Source organism: Bubalus bubalis, chromosome X, assembly GCF_019923935.1.
Source record: "Bubalus bubalis isolate 160015118507 breed Murrah chromosome X, NDDB_SH_1, whole genome shotgun sequence".
NCBI classification, from domain to species: Eukaryota; Metazoa; Chordata; class Mammalia; order Artiodactyla; family Bovidae; genus Bubalus; species Bubalus bubalis.
Genome location: NC_059181.1, coordinates 83401314 through 83415555, shown reverse-complemented (window position 1 = coordinate 83415555; position 14242 = coordinate 83401314). Strand labels below are relative to the sequence as shown.

General features: G+C 40.3%; 1 protein-coding gene across 12 annotated transcripts in view; it reads left to right on the top strand.

Annotated features, from left to right (window-relative positions):
* The window catches only part of PAK3 (p21 (RAC1) activated kinase 3), a 129249-nt gene that overhangs the window by 106180 nt on the left and 8827 nt on the right, over window positions 1-14242 (top strand). For 10 of the 12 annotated variants that reach the window (XM_044937502.1, XM_025277331.2, XM_025277330.2 and 7 more), the window contains 2 exons: window positions 12364-12501; window positions 12834-12961. In XM_044937502.1, coding sequence (XP_044793437.1) covers window positions 12364-12501; window positions 12834-12932 — 237 coding nt within the window. In that variant the 3' untranslated portion in view covers window positions 12933-12961. The remainder of the gene's footprint in view (window positions 1-12363; window positions 12502-12833; window positions 12962-14242) is intronic. The other 2 variants (XM_025277334.2, XM_006062134.2) reach the window with 1 other exon arrangement.

The following is a 14242-nucleotide window of genomic DNA, read 5'->3' as shown; positions in this document are numbered from 1 at the left end:
TACAGCTTGCAAAATTTAAGGATTAAATAAATGGCTCTGTAAAGCAGTTGGCCTCAGTAATGCATTTATTACCTTCTTCAGTTCCCCAAGTACAATTGATCACTCTTCAGCAAGGCTGTTAATTGTTAGAAAAAAGGAAACAAGTTGTAATCTTTATGGGCATCTTCTAGCCTGGGATTAGGGCTAATAATTAACAGCTTGTCTCTTAGGATCCGAAGCCTTGTATCTAAACAAGTACTTGTAGATTAACAAGCACAGGTTCAGGAAGCCTACATTATGGCTATAACAAAAAGATTCGTCAGGAAGACCACCCTGTTGAATTCCACTGATAAGGATTTACTGTAACTATGCTCATTATTCTCCGTGTGTGATCAACCTCCAGTGACTCAATCAAGTCCGTATGGAGGCAGCCCTCTATCTGTTTGCCAGGCGCCACAAGGACTTTTTAAGTTTTGATTTTGAATATGTTGTCCTCCTGTTCTCTTAAATAAAATCCAGTATCCCTGGCTATATGCCCTTATTTGGGATTTGAAAAATATAGTCACTGAAACACTGGAGAGGTTGGACAGAAAAACACATACCATGACCTTGTTGGAAGCCTGTGTTTTCTTGAATTCTGGTGACCAGGGCGTGTGGAGAAATAGAAAATGGCAGAACTGGCTTAGCCCTTCTTTCTTTAACATCCTTCCGAGACTACCACCCGTCTACCACTTTAGGCTTTGAAGATGAACAAAAGGAAGGAAGTGGAAGTGAGACAGAGTGGTAGAGTGAAGTCTAACATGTTAATATGAAAAACATTTGGCCTATGGAGTCAGGCAGATTTGGATAAGTCCTGGTTCCACAACCTGCCAGCTCTGTGACCTTCAGCAGATGACCCAGAACCTCTATAAGCCCTGTTTCCTGTGTGTAATTGGGGACAATATCTCTCTTGCAGAGTTAGTATGAAATCTAAATGAAATCAAGCATGTAAACACCTAGCACAGTGTCTAGCTCATTGTAAGGAGAGGGAGAAAGAGATTTATATATCAATAGAAAAGTGAGAAAGGAAACAGAACAGATGCCTAGAATACTTTTTACCCATTCATGAAGGGAGATTGGATTCCCCACTCCCCCCAAGCACTTCCCTTCCACAGTAGCATCCCCTTGAAGAGTGGAAGGTCCTACATGGTTCAGTATAAATTACCGTGAACAGGTTACACTGAGCAGCAGAGGTTAAAGTTGGAATCTGGGACTATACATTCGAAGGCTGTTGGCATTTTGCTGTGGCTTTTGTGTGTGTGTGTGTGTGTGTGTCTGTTGTGTCAGGTGGAACTGAGCAAGCCTTCTTGGAATATTGCCTGTTAACATATCACTGATGCAAGGAATTAGCTATGTTCCCCCCCTAGTTTTAAAGTAGTTGGGATTTTTTTTTAAGTAAATTGCTCTGTACTAATTGACCTAATTTGCTCATAAAATGCCTTTTAAAGGTTAAAGAGTTGTTAACTGTGCCAATGTTATAAGGTTGGTACTCTTTCAGAGACAGAGAGGAGACAAGTTCCTCACTGCCTGAAGTCTGTGCACTCAATGTAATTGGCCTTGAATGTGTTGTTCTGTGACCCACAGCCATTTTTGGTACAGCCTCCAATAATAAAGTGCCTTGTTTTTTCTGTCCACCAAAGTGACTGAAGTCAAATTCAAACTTTCTCTGTGGATATGCAAATCAAACGTTGGTATACTGCTCCTCTCCCCAACTTGTGTGTTCGGTTGAAGATATCTTTTTATAAACCTATGATTATAATGACCTGATTCTAAATAAGGAGGCACAATCATTTCCATAAAACAAATCTTTGGTTTGTTGTTGTTGTTGTTGTTTTCCTCAGCACTAAGAGAGTGCCTCTTTATTAACTTGGCATTCCACATAATGGGGCTGTTCTTGTCAATGGGTTTTGAGGGATTTTGGTGTTTGTGAAATGTCTCAGTGATATCCAGTGGAGGATCCTACTGGACCCTGTGGGTGGAGCCCCTTTTCTGTGTAACTTTCCAGACCTTTATCCTAGTTGAGATGAACTTTAAGTGTTCTCTTTCTACCCTTGCTTTAACATATCAAACACTGGATCTTTGGAAGACAATTATCAGTATCAAGAAGAGATATCTGAAGGCTAAAAACAGTGTTTAAGAGAGTATGGGACCCACCTATCTTATACCAGTGGTTCTCCTCCTTGGTTGTACATTGGAATCCCTGTGAAGCTTCAAGAACTGATAAGGTCAGGTTTCTACACCAAGGACTAGAACAAATATCAATACAAAGCTCTGTGGCTAGCCCTTTGTAGAACCCTGTCTAAACTGAAAAAAACATTCTTCATCAGCCCTCTTTGAGCCTGGTTGTTCAACCAAAAAAGAGCATGCTCTCATTCTGGCCACATTTCTCCTTTTCATCTAAAAAGGACATCATGAATCACTTTGTCAAAATCCTGGCACATTCTGGCATTCTTTGATTTACTGTTTCCAGCAACGCTATCAAAAAAGAAATGACATTAGTTCAGCACATACCTCCTTGCTATGCCATTTTCTTTTTCAATTTTGCTTCTGCTGCAAATGGAGTCTGTCATTACCACCTGATAGCTGTTGTGTACATCACATGTATTGATGATAATAAAGCCGTCAGTCTGACTGCTAATAATTAGGAGTGTATAACCTGTATGGTCAGAGAGAAGGGTGGGAAGAAGTATCAATTGAGACCTGTTGTCTACAGGAAGAGGCTCCCTACTCCCCCATCCCCACACTTGAAACACTGCACAAGTGTTAGTTTCTTCTTTTTTACTGTAGAACTAGGGAAATTGTGGTTAGCTTGTATGCCTAGAGAAGAGAATTAAGCAGAATAGAATCTCTAGCACTAAAAAGCAGCAACTTAGGGCCAAAGTGCTTTGAGCTCCCTCCAACCACTGGAACCTGTGTTGTGGACTGGAATGTCTGGGTTTGATGGAATTAAAGTCAAATATAAACTTTCTGAGTGCCAGAGAAGCAAGCGTACTTTGCTAGCACTCTGTCAATATTGTTTTGAATGTATTTCAGGAAGAGCTGGAGCATTCCCTTCTTTTTCCATAAGCTTCTATGGAACAGCAAGGTTTATTGATGGTTTGTTGACACTCCGCCTACTTTGAGGGCAAACCTATGCCTAAAAGGAGGGGCGAGTTGGGATAACGGCAACTAAAATAATTATTATGAAAAAGTAACAGAGTCTCTTTTTAATCAGAAAAATATTACCTGTCAAAAGATAGATAGCTCTTAAGACTCATTGGTTGTCAGGAATTTAGCATAGGAAAATGGGACCTAGCCATAGGAAAGCTGCAAGTCTCATTTAGATTGTAATTCAGAAGCAGACAGTTCAAACCAGTGATTTATGATCCAGAAGACAGCCAAAGGAGAAACTGATTCCACAGCAAACAAAAGTCTGAGAATCTGACTAGGTGAAGATGAGGCAAAGAGAGATTATAAACGTGGTAACCAGGGACCTACTGTTGGCCAAGACTGATATTCCTTTATCATGTGAATTGAAGAGTAAATTCTGTTCCCAGGTCTACCCATCAGGAGCCCCATGATCTTGCATAGATTACTTCTTGCTGGGCCTCATTTTGTTTTGCTTCAAACAAGTGGAATTTCACAAGATTATTGGTTACCCGTGAACTCTGTGAATTCCATGGGCTCCTAGAATTCCATGGAGGTCCTTGGGGCCCAATGGGGAGGTCATGTGGTTCTCAAGTCCACCAAAATAGTTCCCTCATTAACTTGTTTTCTATATCAGGCTTCCACATGAGATTTAGTTAAATAAAGTGGGAAACTCATGGGTCTCTGTCTCTGATTCTGTTTTCCTAGGCTGTAGATATATACAACAGCCTCCCATGAGTGCCAGGACGGCCTGGGTTTGAGTATGCACTGTCTGTAGAAGGGCTTCCAGAGTTATGATCTTCAGACAGCTTGAGTGGAGGGACTTCCCTGGTGGTCCAGTGTTTAAGACTTCACGCTTCCAATGCAACGAGTGTGGGTTTGATCCTTGGTTGGGGAACTAAGATCCCACTTGATGAGTGGCACAGCCAAAAAAGAAAGAAAAAAACAAAGAAAGCTGTTTGGAGGCATCTCTCTGATTATCTCCTGACTAAGTCTGTATTCCATAGAGTGAAAAGAACCCCATTTCCCTACCAAGAAAGACACTCGATCGTGATGCAAATGAAACATGCTGCATGTGGGGCTGGGTAAGAAGCCAGGGAAGAACACAACAGTGATAAAGCTGTTTCAGGGACCCATTTTCTACCCTGGGTTGTACTGAGAAAATGTGCATGTTATTGTGTACAGAGCTATTCACCTGATGAACTGCATATAAAACAGAAGTTGAAGCCAGTTTACGTAAGCAGTAATGCATGTTTCACAGATCATATCACAGTCCAGCTGGTTTTTGATCCTAACATGGTAATTTGGAAAAGCCGCAAAGAATCAGGGACTTAGTACCTTCCTGCTCCAGTGTTCTGAAATGAGACAGGAATAAACATATAATGGTAAACAGTACTTTGAAACTAGAAACTAGGTGTGGGTTGAAGAGAAAATGGGAGATGAGGAAGTCAACAGACCATATGTTAGATGATGTTTTGAGGAGTTTTACGGGAGAAGGACCAGAGAAATGGGGAGATAGCAAAATGGATCCTAGGATCAGGTTCCCTTGACCTCCCTGAGTTGTGGAGCCTTTATCTTCATCTCTCTTCCTCGTCACTCCACCAGCCACCTTCTTTCCCTAGGTCCCTTGGCCCTAGTCCCTGCCCTGTGTTCTGCTACCTCTGCTTCTTACAGCTTTTCTCCTCCACCTCCTGCCCCATTTTGCTTTCCTGCTTTTCTATCTCTATGCCTATCCCTCCTCTACTTCCAAACCCCTTGTAGTTCTCAAGCTTGGGTGCTTCCTGGGCTGTCCAGGGTGGCTCCTTGAGCACACATAGCCTGCTCCACATTTCTTGACGAACACTATTAATCCTGAGAGATTAAAATGAGCATGGTCTTTATTTTATGGCAATGGCCAGTTTTTAATCTGTCAGTGGTACCTAATTACCTTTTACCATTAACCAATAAGGGAATAGATCTGTAATAGCTCAATTTTTAATGACTTTTTAAGGATTAAACAATAACAGCAGAGCCCCCCACCATGTATAATTTAGTGACAGATGAGACCTACTATACAAGACAAGTCAGGAACTAAATTAGAGCACAGTGCTTATTCAGTTATCACGCTGAACTGTTGGGTTGAATAAGTCAAAATAGGGAATACAACATTAGTTATAATATAACAACTTTTTTGTAGATTTGGCCCCATTTACACTCATCTTAGAAATGTCAGAGCCTTTAATGAAATCCATATACACATCAGAGGCAGTAATACACTCTGGCCTTTAACTTCTGAAATCCCAGGTCAAAAGTAACCCCTAAGTCATAAGGTGTCAAGTCACTTGTTGCCAAATCTCTCCCATAAAACACTCAAAGATAGTTGAAAGGAATTGGGACATAAGTAGGTTATAGGCAACAACCAGAAGACACACTGCTTATAAACAGTCAACATTATATACAGATACTGGTGAATAAAATAGGAAACCTAACTGGGCCTTTTGTTCCCCATTTCCAAGTTCAATTGTAAAACGATTGAACTCAAAAGGGTCCATTTCCTTTGTTAAAGGTAGAGGTGGAGTTACACATGCTCAGTGTGTCTCATCTCTCTTTTTTTTTTTTGAAGTTTCAATATCAGACTCTCAGAAATTAATAGAATGAATGTACAGAGAAGTAGAAGAATATAGTAGACCTGAAAAGCACTATGAACCAATTTGACATAATTAAGATTTATACAATTTTCACCCAACAGTAGGATACAAATTCTATTCAAGTTCCCATAGACTATAAACTAGGAGATTGTGAAACATATCCAGGGACATAAGACCATGGCTTCTTAGATATAGCCCTCATTTAAAAATGGAAATTTAATTTACAAATACATGGGAGTTTTTAAAGTATCTTTGGTATTAATTTCTCATTTTGACATTATTTTCTCATTTAAATGCTTTCTTCTCTGGAGTCACCCTCCATGATTTTTCAGTCTTCTAACTTTATTGAGGTTTTCAATAGCTAAGTCACAGAGCTCTCTTGGTAAATGTCACACTGCATTTGAAAATATGTGGGTCATTTTCAAATCTTTTGATATTGGTCGCTAACATAATTCCACAGTAATAAGAGAACAGACTCTGTATGTTCTCAATGCCTTTAGACCATGAAATTTCTGTACCTGGTCTTACATCAGTGTGTCTCATCTCTTGAAGAGTCCTCGTCTGCCTCTGCTTACGAAAACCACTATCACAGAGGGTGGGAATACTGTGAGGTGGTGCCGTGAAGTGGTCAGGCGTATGGACTCTGGGCTCCCACTTCCTGGATTCAGATACTGACCCTCATTGCTAATTGTGTAATGTTGGGCAAGTTATTATGTTAACCCTACCGCCCTCAATTTCTTCATCTGTCAATTGGTCATAATTGAGTATAACTCAGGGGATTGTTGTATGAATCATGTGAGCTAATAGTAATCATTCAGTAAATGCTAACTAATAATATTTCCCATGAAACAATCTTTATACAGATATTAAGATATAGATGAATAGCCCTCTTGGTCTTATTGTTACATTGTTTGTTAAATAGATTTTTATGGGCTAGTCTGGGAGCCTGTTCACCATGTATAACACCATTTCCATGGGAAAATGTATTTTGAGTTCCAAATATTCAACTTAGAAAGAAATGTTCCACCACTCTCCTCTTTGTAAAGTGAGTCTTTATATCAGTGCTGGGGCCTCTCAGGGTTACTAACACATTTCCATATGAGTCTCCTGGTTTGTTTCTAACCTAAACTTTACAAACTGTTAAAATGAACTGAAGTCACAAACTGAAGCCTTTTAATTAAATGGTTAGTCCAGTTGCAAAACTGCCTTAATGAAAATGTATTGGGTACCTATGCATTGTTTGGGGACCTCTTTGGAGAGATGTGGTAACTTCTAAGATGACTGCTTTGATCTTTTTTTAACTGAGGAAGTTGCCAGTAAGGTAAATTGAATTATTCCTCCAACTGGGTAAAGTCATGCTATCTAAGTACTTAGGTAAATTTAGTTGCACATCAGGATCTATAGAAAACTGCAACATTTGTTTGTTATTGACAAGAGATGTAAAGTTATTAAGAATTCCAGAACACCAGAAACTTCTAGGTAATATGTATATCACAATGAAGAAAGGCAATATTTTTTGGCCAAAGGTTGTCTGTCTAATATTATAAATAAGGTCAGTAGGTCATGGGGGCTATATTGTCTCACCTTAGAAATAAAACAGACCTTGTTAAATAATGTAGCAGAAGAAAAATTAAAAGCTCTTTCTCTCTTCAAGATCAGTCAGAGAAGACTAAGTTTCTGTTTCCAGTTCCAGAGAGAACTAATTGTCTTCACTTGCTCTCTGGGTTTGCCCACAACAGATTACCATATTGTGGTAATCTCCAGTTTTCCCTCCCTTTCATGGCATCTCCTTACCTACATTGCTCATGGCACTCTCTTCCTTCTCCCACACTGAAGAGTTGGGTAGTCAGAAGTTCCCGCATTTCAGGCCTATTCAACTCAGAAAGGATGTCATTCTCTATGTATCTTCTTATATGTTCACTCATTCACTTTAGCTTCTGAGCTTTAATACTTCGTATAGCAAAGTCTGTCATATTCCCATCTCAGTGAGATTTATTTACACCTTTTGGCTTTCATTTCATTTAGCAACAAAAACATTTATTGTTCACCTGTTTTGAGCCACTATCCACAAAATCCAGAGATGCTTGTGACACAATTCCTACCTTCACAGTCTAGGGAGACAGACCTGTGAGCAAGTAACAGGTATTCACCCTACAACATGAAAACAGATGTATAAACAAAGGGGTATAGTAGCTCAAAGGAGGGGAGGGCTAACCCTGTCTCCATGGTGACTGCCACCCCAGTTTGCTTGGCATTGAGAGACATAGAACCTTCAGTAGTAAAACTCAGGACAGTCCCTGGAAAACCGAGGTGGTTGTTCACCATATCCATCTGGGAGAGATTGAGAAGACTTTACAAAGGAAGTGCCATTTGACATAGAAATTAAAAGGCAAGTAGAAGTTCACCAGGCACTGAAGGGAATAGCATTTGAGGCAGATATGAAAGAGCATTTCTTATTATAGGAATGAAGAACTAATTGGCATGAATAGTATGTGAGCTTTGGCTAATATGTGTATGTATGTGAAAGTGGGGGAAGCAGGGCTCTCAGATGAGAACAGAGGAGGACTAGAAAGGGAGGCAGAGGCCAAATCATGGAGGACCATCTATGCCATGCAAAGAAATCTTTATTATGTCCAGTGTTTTCAAACAGCTATAGTGATCCCTTGGTTCAAATTAAACCTTGCTTGGAAGCATAGTGAAAGTGAAAGTCGCTCAGTCGCGTCCGACTCTTTGCAACTCCATGACTATACAGTCCATGGAACTCTCCAGGCCAGAATACTGGAGTGGGTAGCCTTTCCCTTCTCCAGGGGATCTTCCCAACCCAGGGATCAAACCCAGGTCTCCTGCATTGCAGGCAGATTCTTTACCAGCTGAGCCACAAGGGAAGCCCTTGTGAGTGAAATAAGTCTAGTCTAATTATTGAGCCAGGCTTCCCAGGTGGCTCAGGGGTAAAGAATCCACTGCCAATCAGGAGACATGGGTTCGATCCCTGAGTCGGGAAGATCCTCTGGAGAAGGAAATGGCAACCCACTCCAGTATTCTTGCCTCTTGCCTGGGAAATCCCATGGATAGAGGAGCCTGGTGGGCTACAGTCCATGGGGTTGCAAAGAGACAGACAGGACTTAGTGACTAAACAACAGCAATTTCTGAGCCAGCCCATTTTCTTTTGAGCTTTCAACTAACTTAGATAAAAACCAGAATGTGGTCACTTGTGCCTAGTTTGATTTTCTTCAATCTTTCTTCAGCTAAGATTTGACTTTGCTAGGAAAATGCTTTTTGCTGTAATTGTTGTATTGCCCACAACTGGTTTTGTCTCTCATTAGCAGGGCAGTGAGTAGCAGTTTTATTTTTTACAAAGATAGGGCCCAGCTTACACGCAAGTTCATTTTAAAGTTAATTATTTGGAACTGAGTGCATTTTCCCACAGAAGCGGCATTATGCCTAGTGAGTAAATTCTCAGGCCAGTCCACAAAGGCTAGTTCCACCGTAATATAACTGAAAGTGTGGATTTCTGCAATGGAAATTAGTTGGAAATATGCACTGTTGCAATTAAAATGAAAACAATAGCTGAAAAAGAAATTGTCTGGGTTTTTGTTTCCCTCAAGGGGTGGTACTGCATGAAAAGCAGGTTTAATCCTAGGAGGACAAAGAGAAATAGCTGAGGATTTTTGTGTAAACTGGATGGCACAGCTTTTTAGATTTTATTTTTTAAACAATGTTTTGGAGGATTTTTTAAAATAAAGCAGTCATATTCATTGTAGAAAATTTGGAAAATTGAAAAAATGTTTTCAAAGATTACATCATTAATAATCCTGCCACCCAGGAGGAACCATTGTTCACATGTTGGAGTGTTTCCTATCGATCTTTTTCTTCATACATGAATTGAAGAGAGGTGAGAAAGACTTTAGTAGAGATGTATATATATACTTGTGAAGAGCAGTTTTATTTGGAGTAGAATGTATTGAGCTAAGAAAGGTGAGACGAAAAGTGAGAAAATGAAACAGTATGGCATGTACACAGACTTAGGGAGAGTGGAAAGGGAGAAAAGAGATGTGTTTGTTTAGTATTGGGTTTGGCTACAGAACAGAAAAAAAGCAAGTGAAGGATGCAGAGGTTGGCAGAAATTGTGACCAGCTGAAATAAGAGAGTTTTGGGAGGAGGCAGCAAATGTCATTTGCAGTAACAATTTTCTTTTAGTAACAGAACAAAGATGGCTTGTGAGGACAGGTGCTCCGAGCATTAATCATTAAACCCATTGCTTAATGGGGTGGAATAAACCAGTTCTCAAAGTGTGGTCCTAAAACCAGCAGTTTCAGCATCAACAGGATACTTGTTAGAATGCTAATTCTCAGACCCCTCTCCAGATTGATCTGTTTTTAACAAGCCCCTCTAGGTGATTCCAATACATGCTATAGGTTGATAGCCACTGGATGAAATGGTCCTTCCTAACCCTTTCTAAAGTACATCTGTAGAGGTTTCTGCAATGGAGGAGAGATGTTCTCACCAGCTGATGAAAACAGGACTGGGAAAAGAATTTAATAGAAATGTTTTTGACAATAATATTCAGAGCCATGGTGGGAAAAGGGGATGATAATTTGCTACGAAGTCCAAGCCAGTTCAAGAGGGAGCGTGTCTTCATAATAGTTAGGAGTCTGGTTGCATAGGCAGGCATAACCTTGGTGGTAATACCTGCAGGAAAACTCCTATGCATCCTTCAAGACCCTGATCAAAAGTCAAGCTCCTCTGTGAAGTGTTCTCTGAGCTATGGTGTCAATGGCTTCATCCTTGTATTGACTTGGCACATGCAACGTTCCTCTGATTGGCTCTTATCTCACTGTATGGTGGGTATACATAAGTCTCTCTTCTTCACTAAACTGTATGACCTTTGAAAGTAGGACATTATTCATCTTTGAATCTCCAGTGTCTAATATGATTCTTGATACATACTTAATACTCTAGAATAATTTGCTTAGAGGAGGCATGAGGAATGGCCAGCTTTTTATGGCTGTCAGGAGCTCAGAAGCCTTTGAAAGATGAGTTTACTTTTGTGAATTAACCATGGTCTTGAATCCAGCTCTGTGCCTTGAAAGTTAGGGCCCTTGATTCTGTCAGCACACCATAAGTTGATCTCTCTCAGTGACCTCAACTAAGATCTCAGAGATATATTAGCAACTTAATATGTTACAGTAGGCTTCCCTAGTAGCTCAGGCAGTAAAGAATCTGCCTCCAATGCTGGAGATGTGGGTTGGATCCCTAGGTCAGAAAGATTCCCCTGGAGAAGGAAATGGCAACATGGACAGAGGAGAATGGCTGGCTACAGTCCATGGTGTCGCAAAGAGTCAGACATGACTGAATGACTCTCTCCAACACACACACACATACAACTTACAGTAGGATACAGGATTACTAATGTCAGCTTTTCTTATATTTTCTATTATAGCTAGACTTTCATGGGAAACCTAATTAAAATCTATAGGGGTACATCTGCCACAGGACCAAAGTATTGGATTGGTCAAAAAGTTTGTTAAGATGTTATGGAAAAAATCCAAACAAGCTTTTTGGCCAACACAATACTTCCATCTTTGGGACCCATGGGTTACTTCTCATCTCATCCAGGCACTGCCATCTTCTTATTGCTTTTACTTCTCTGATTCCATAATGTAGCCTGTTCATACCTGTGCTGTACTAGTCGCTTCAATCATGTCCGACTGTTTGTAACCTCATGGACAGTAGCCCACCAGGCTCCTCTGTCCATGGGATTTCCCAGGCAAGAATACTGGAGTGGGTTGCCATTTCTGCCTCCAGGGGATCTTCCTGATCCAGAGATAGAACTCGAGTCTCCTGTGTCTCCTGCATTCCAAGCAGATTCTTTACCCACCAAGCCATCTGGGAAGCCCCTGTTCATCCCTGGTCTACTCACACATATTCTCCAATCAAGATAAACAGTTAGTAAATTACAATCACCTTTGCAACTGTGCCTTCCAGAGGTTATACTTATATCAGTGTGTTCAGATGTGTGTGTGTTTCCCTAACTCTGTGGTCACAGATTCCCAGGCAGTTCCTTGGTTTCATTTCCTAGGTGGTTAATGACACATTCATTTTATATGGATTTTTACTGGCTTCCCTGGTCGCTCAGATGGTAAAGAATCTGCCTGCAATGCAGGAGACCCAGGTTTGATCCCTGGGTCAGGATGATCCCCTGGAGAAGGAAATGGCAATCCACTCCAGTATTCTTGCCTGGAGAATCCCATGGACAGAAGAGCCTGATGGGCTACAGTCCATGGGGTGGCAAAAGAGTCAGACACGACTGAGAGACTAACACTTTCACTTTACTGGTTTAGCTCTCAGAGGACAGCCTTATAACCTTATTTCTAAACTTTTGAGGGTGGGGCACCTCACTGTCCCTCAGTTACTGCCAAGAGTAATCATTTCTCAATGTTACAGAAACTTTGCAGTGTATGCCAATGTCATTCTCTAAAATGGAGATTTTAAGACCCAAGGTAAAAATCAGAAACTGGATATGTGTCTTCTGTGTCAACTCACGATCCTAATATGTATGTGCTGAATAGATTTTTCTGATATTTTTCTGCAGGCATTATATCTGATAGCCACTAATGGAACCCCAGAGCTGCAGAATCCTGAGAGACTGTCTGCTGTATTCCGTGACTTTTTAAATCGCTGTCTTGAGATGGATGTGGATAGGCGAGGATCCGCCAAGGAGCTTTTGCAGGTGAAAATTAAATAGGACAGTTACAAACAGAGAGTCATTATATTGAGCTTTTCCACCTCGATGTGTGACAATCAGAGAACTCTGTTGAGAGATGCCTAGTTCGAGTTAGGTGCTAACCATTTGATTTGAGATCACAGGCACAGAAATATAGGCATGCATCTAATATGTAATGGATTGGCATGTGGCCTTTCTTCTGAGAAGTTGGCAGTTTAAACTAGAACTCTCTTTTGTTCTTCCTGGAGTCTTATTTTGCAAGGGGAAAAAACAATGTGAACCTCTGGTGTTGCTGTTTTGTTCTAAACTTTACTTGTGCCCCTGGATGTTGTACACAGGTGCTCTTGGCCGGAGGTAATTCTCTACATAACTATGCAATTATTTCCATGGCATTTGCTACTCTAATGCTTTACTGGTCAAAGCCCCTTTGCTTGTGATGCCAAATGGCAGGCACCTGCTTGCCTGGGTGAGTACCATCCAGTGGTGAGTGCCTCTGTAACCATTTGTCCTTTTCATGGCTCTCAGGGATTCGTATATATGATGATAATTAGTACCTACTTGATACCAAAATTTTTACACATATTATCTCATTAATTCTTACAACACTCTAAGATAGGTGTTATTAATCCTTGTTATGGATGTAGAAATTAAAGCTCACACAAGTATTGAATGGCAGAACTTGAATTTGAGCCCTGGATTGTCTTTCTTCCACACAAACCAATTTAGAAGGGAAAAAAGCATTTATATTGATAAAGCAATGCATGCCCAGGATCACTGCTGGGGATGGTCCCTCAGGGAAGAAAATAAAGATCTGTAATAGCCAAGCCAAGAAAAGTGACTACTTGTCCCTCCTGACTTTGAACATATAATCCAGTTAAATAAAAGGCATAATATTTGGTCATGCAGAGTGTGATTAACGATAGACTCAGTCTGTTCTCGGCCAAACAACAAAAAGTTCATATTGCTTCTGAACTCCTTCCAGAGACAGAGGGCCATACTCAGGCGAAAATACCCTACCTCAACCTAAGTTATACCTGGGATAAACCAATTTGGAGGAAGTGGGAAAGCTACACCTTCTCTTTTCTGCTATCTGTGAGCATTTCACAGGCTGTCATGAGGCCTGAAAATGTCCTATCTGAAATAGCCCTTTATTAGTCCTCCCATTATTCCAGCCTCAAATTATAGATGAAAAACTGGAACTTTTGAGTACATCATTTCCATGTCTTTACACGCCTCTCACCACCTCACATACACATCCTGTACACATTCCTATCATGTCTTCTTCAAGGATGAGTGAAAATACAGTTTCACTTAAGGTAGCTATACAGTTATATATATATATAATTAAATCAATAATCTAGTTAATTCCTTACTCAACAATACTTTTATCTGAACCAGTCAGATTACTGATGCAAAATGATGTTTTGAGAAGATTGAAGAGTGTGTTTGTTGAATCTTTTGATTTTATACATGTAAGCTATGATCTGCATATTACCTTAAGTCCATATAACTCCATTCTCTGCCTCTAGTCCATTTTAGAGGTTGGAAAACAGACTTACATGACATTCACACCACTGGAAGACTTGAGAAAAGGCACAAATAAATAGATTTTTTGGAGCAACTTCTATTTGCAAGGCTTAAGTGCACTGGGTGATACAAATCTCTTTAAGGCATGATTCCTACTCTTTAGAAGTTCAGTCTCCTTGGGAATATGAAAAAAAAAAACAAGATTGTTCAGAGACTCAGT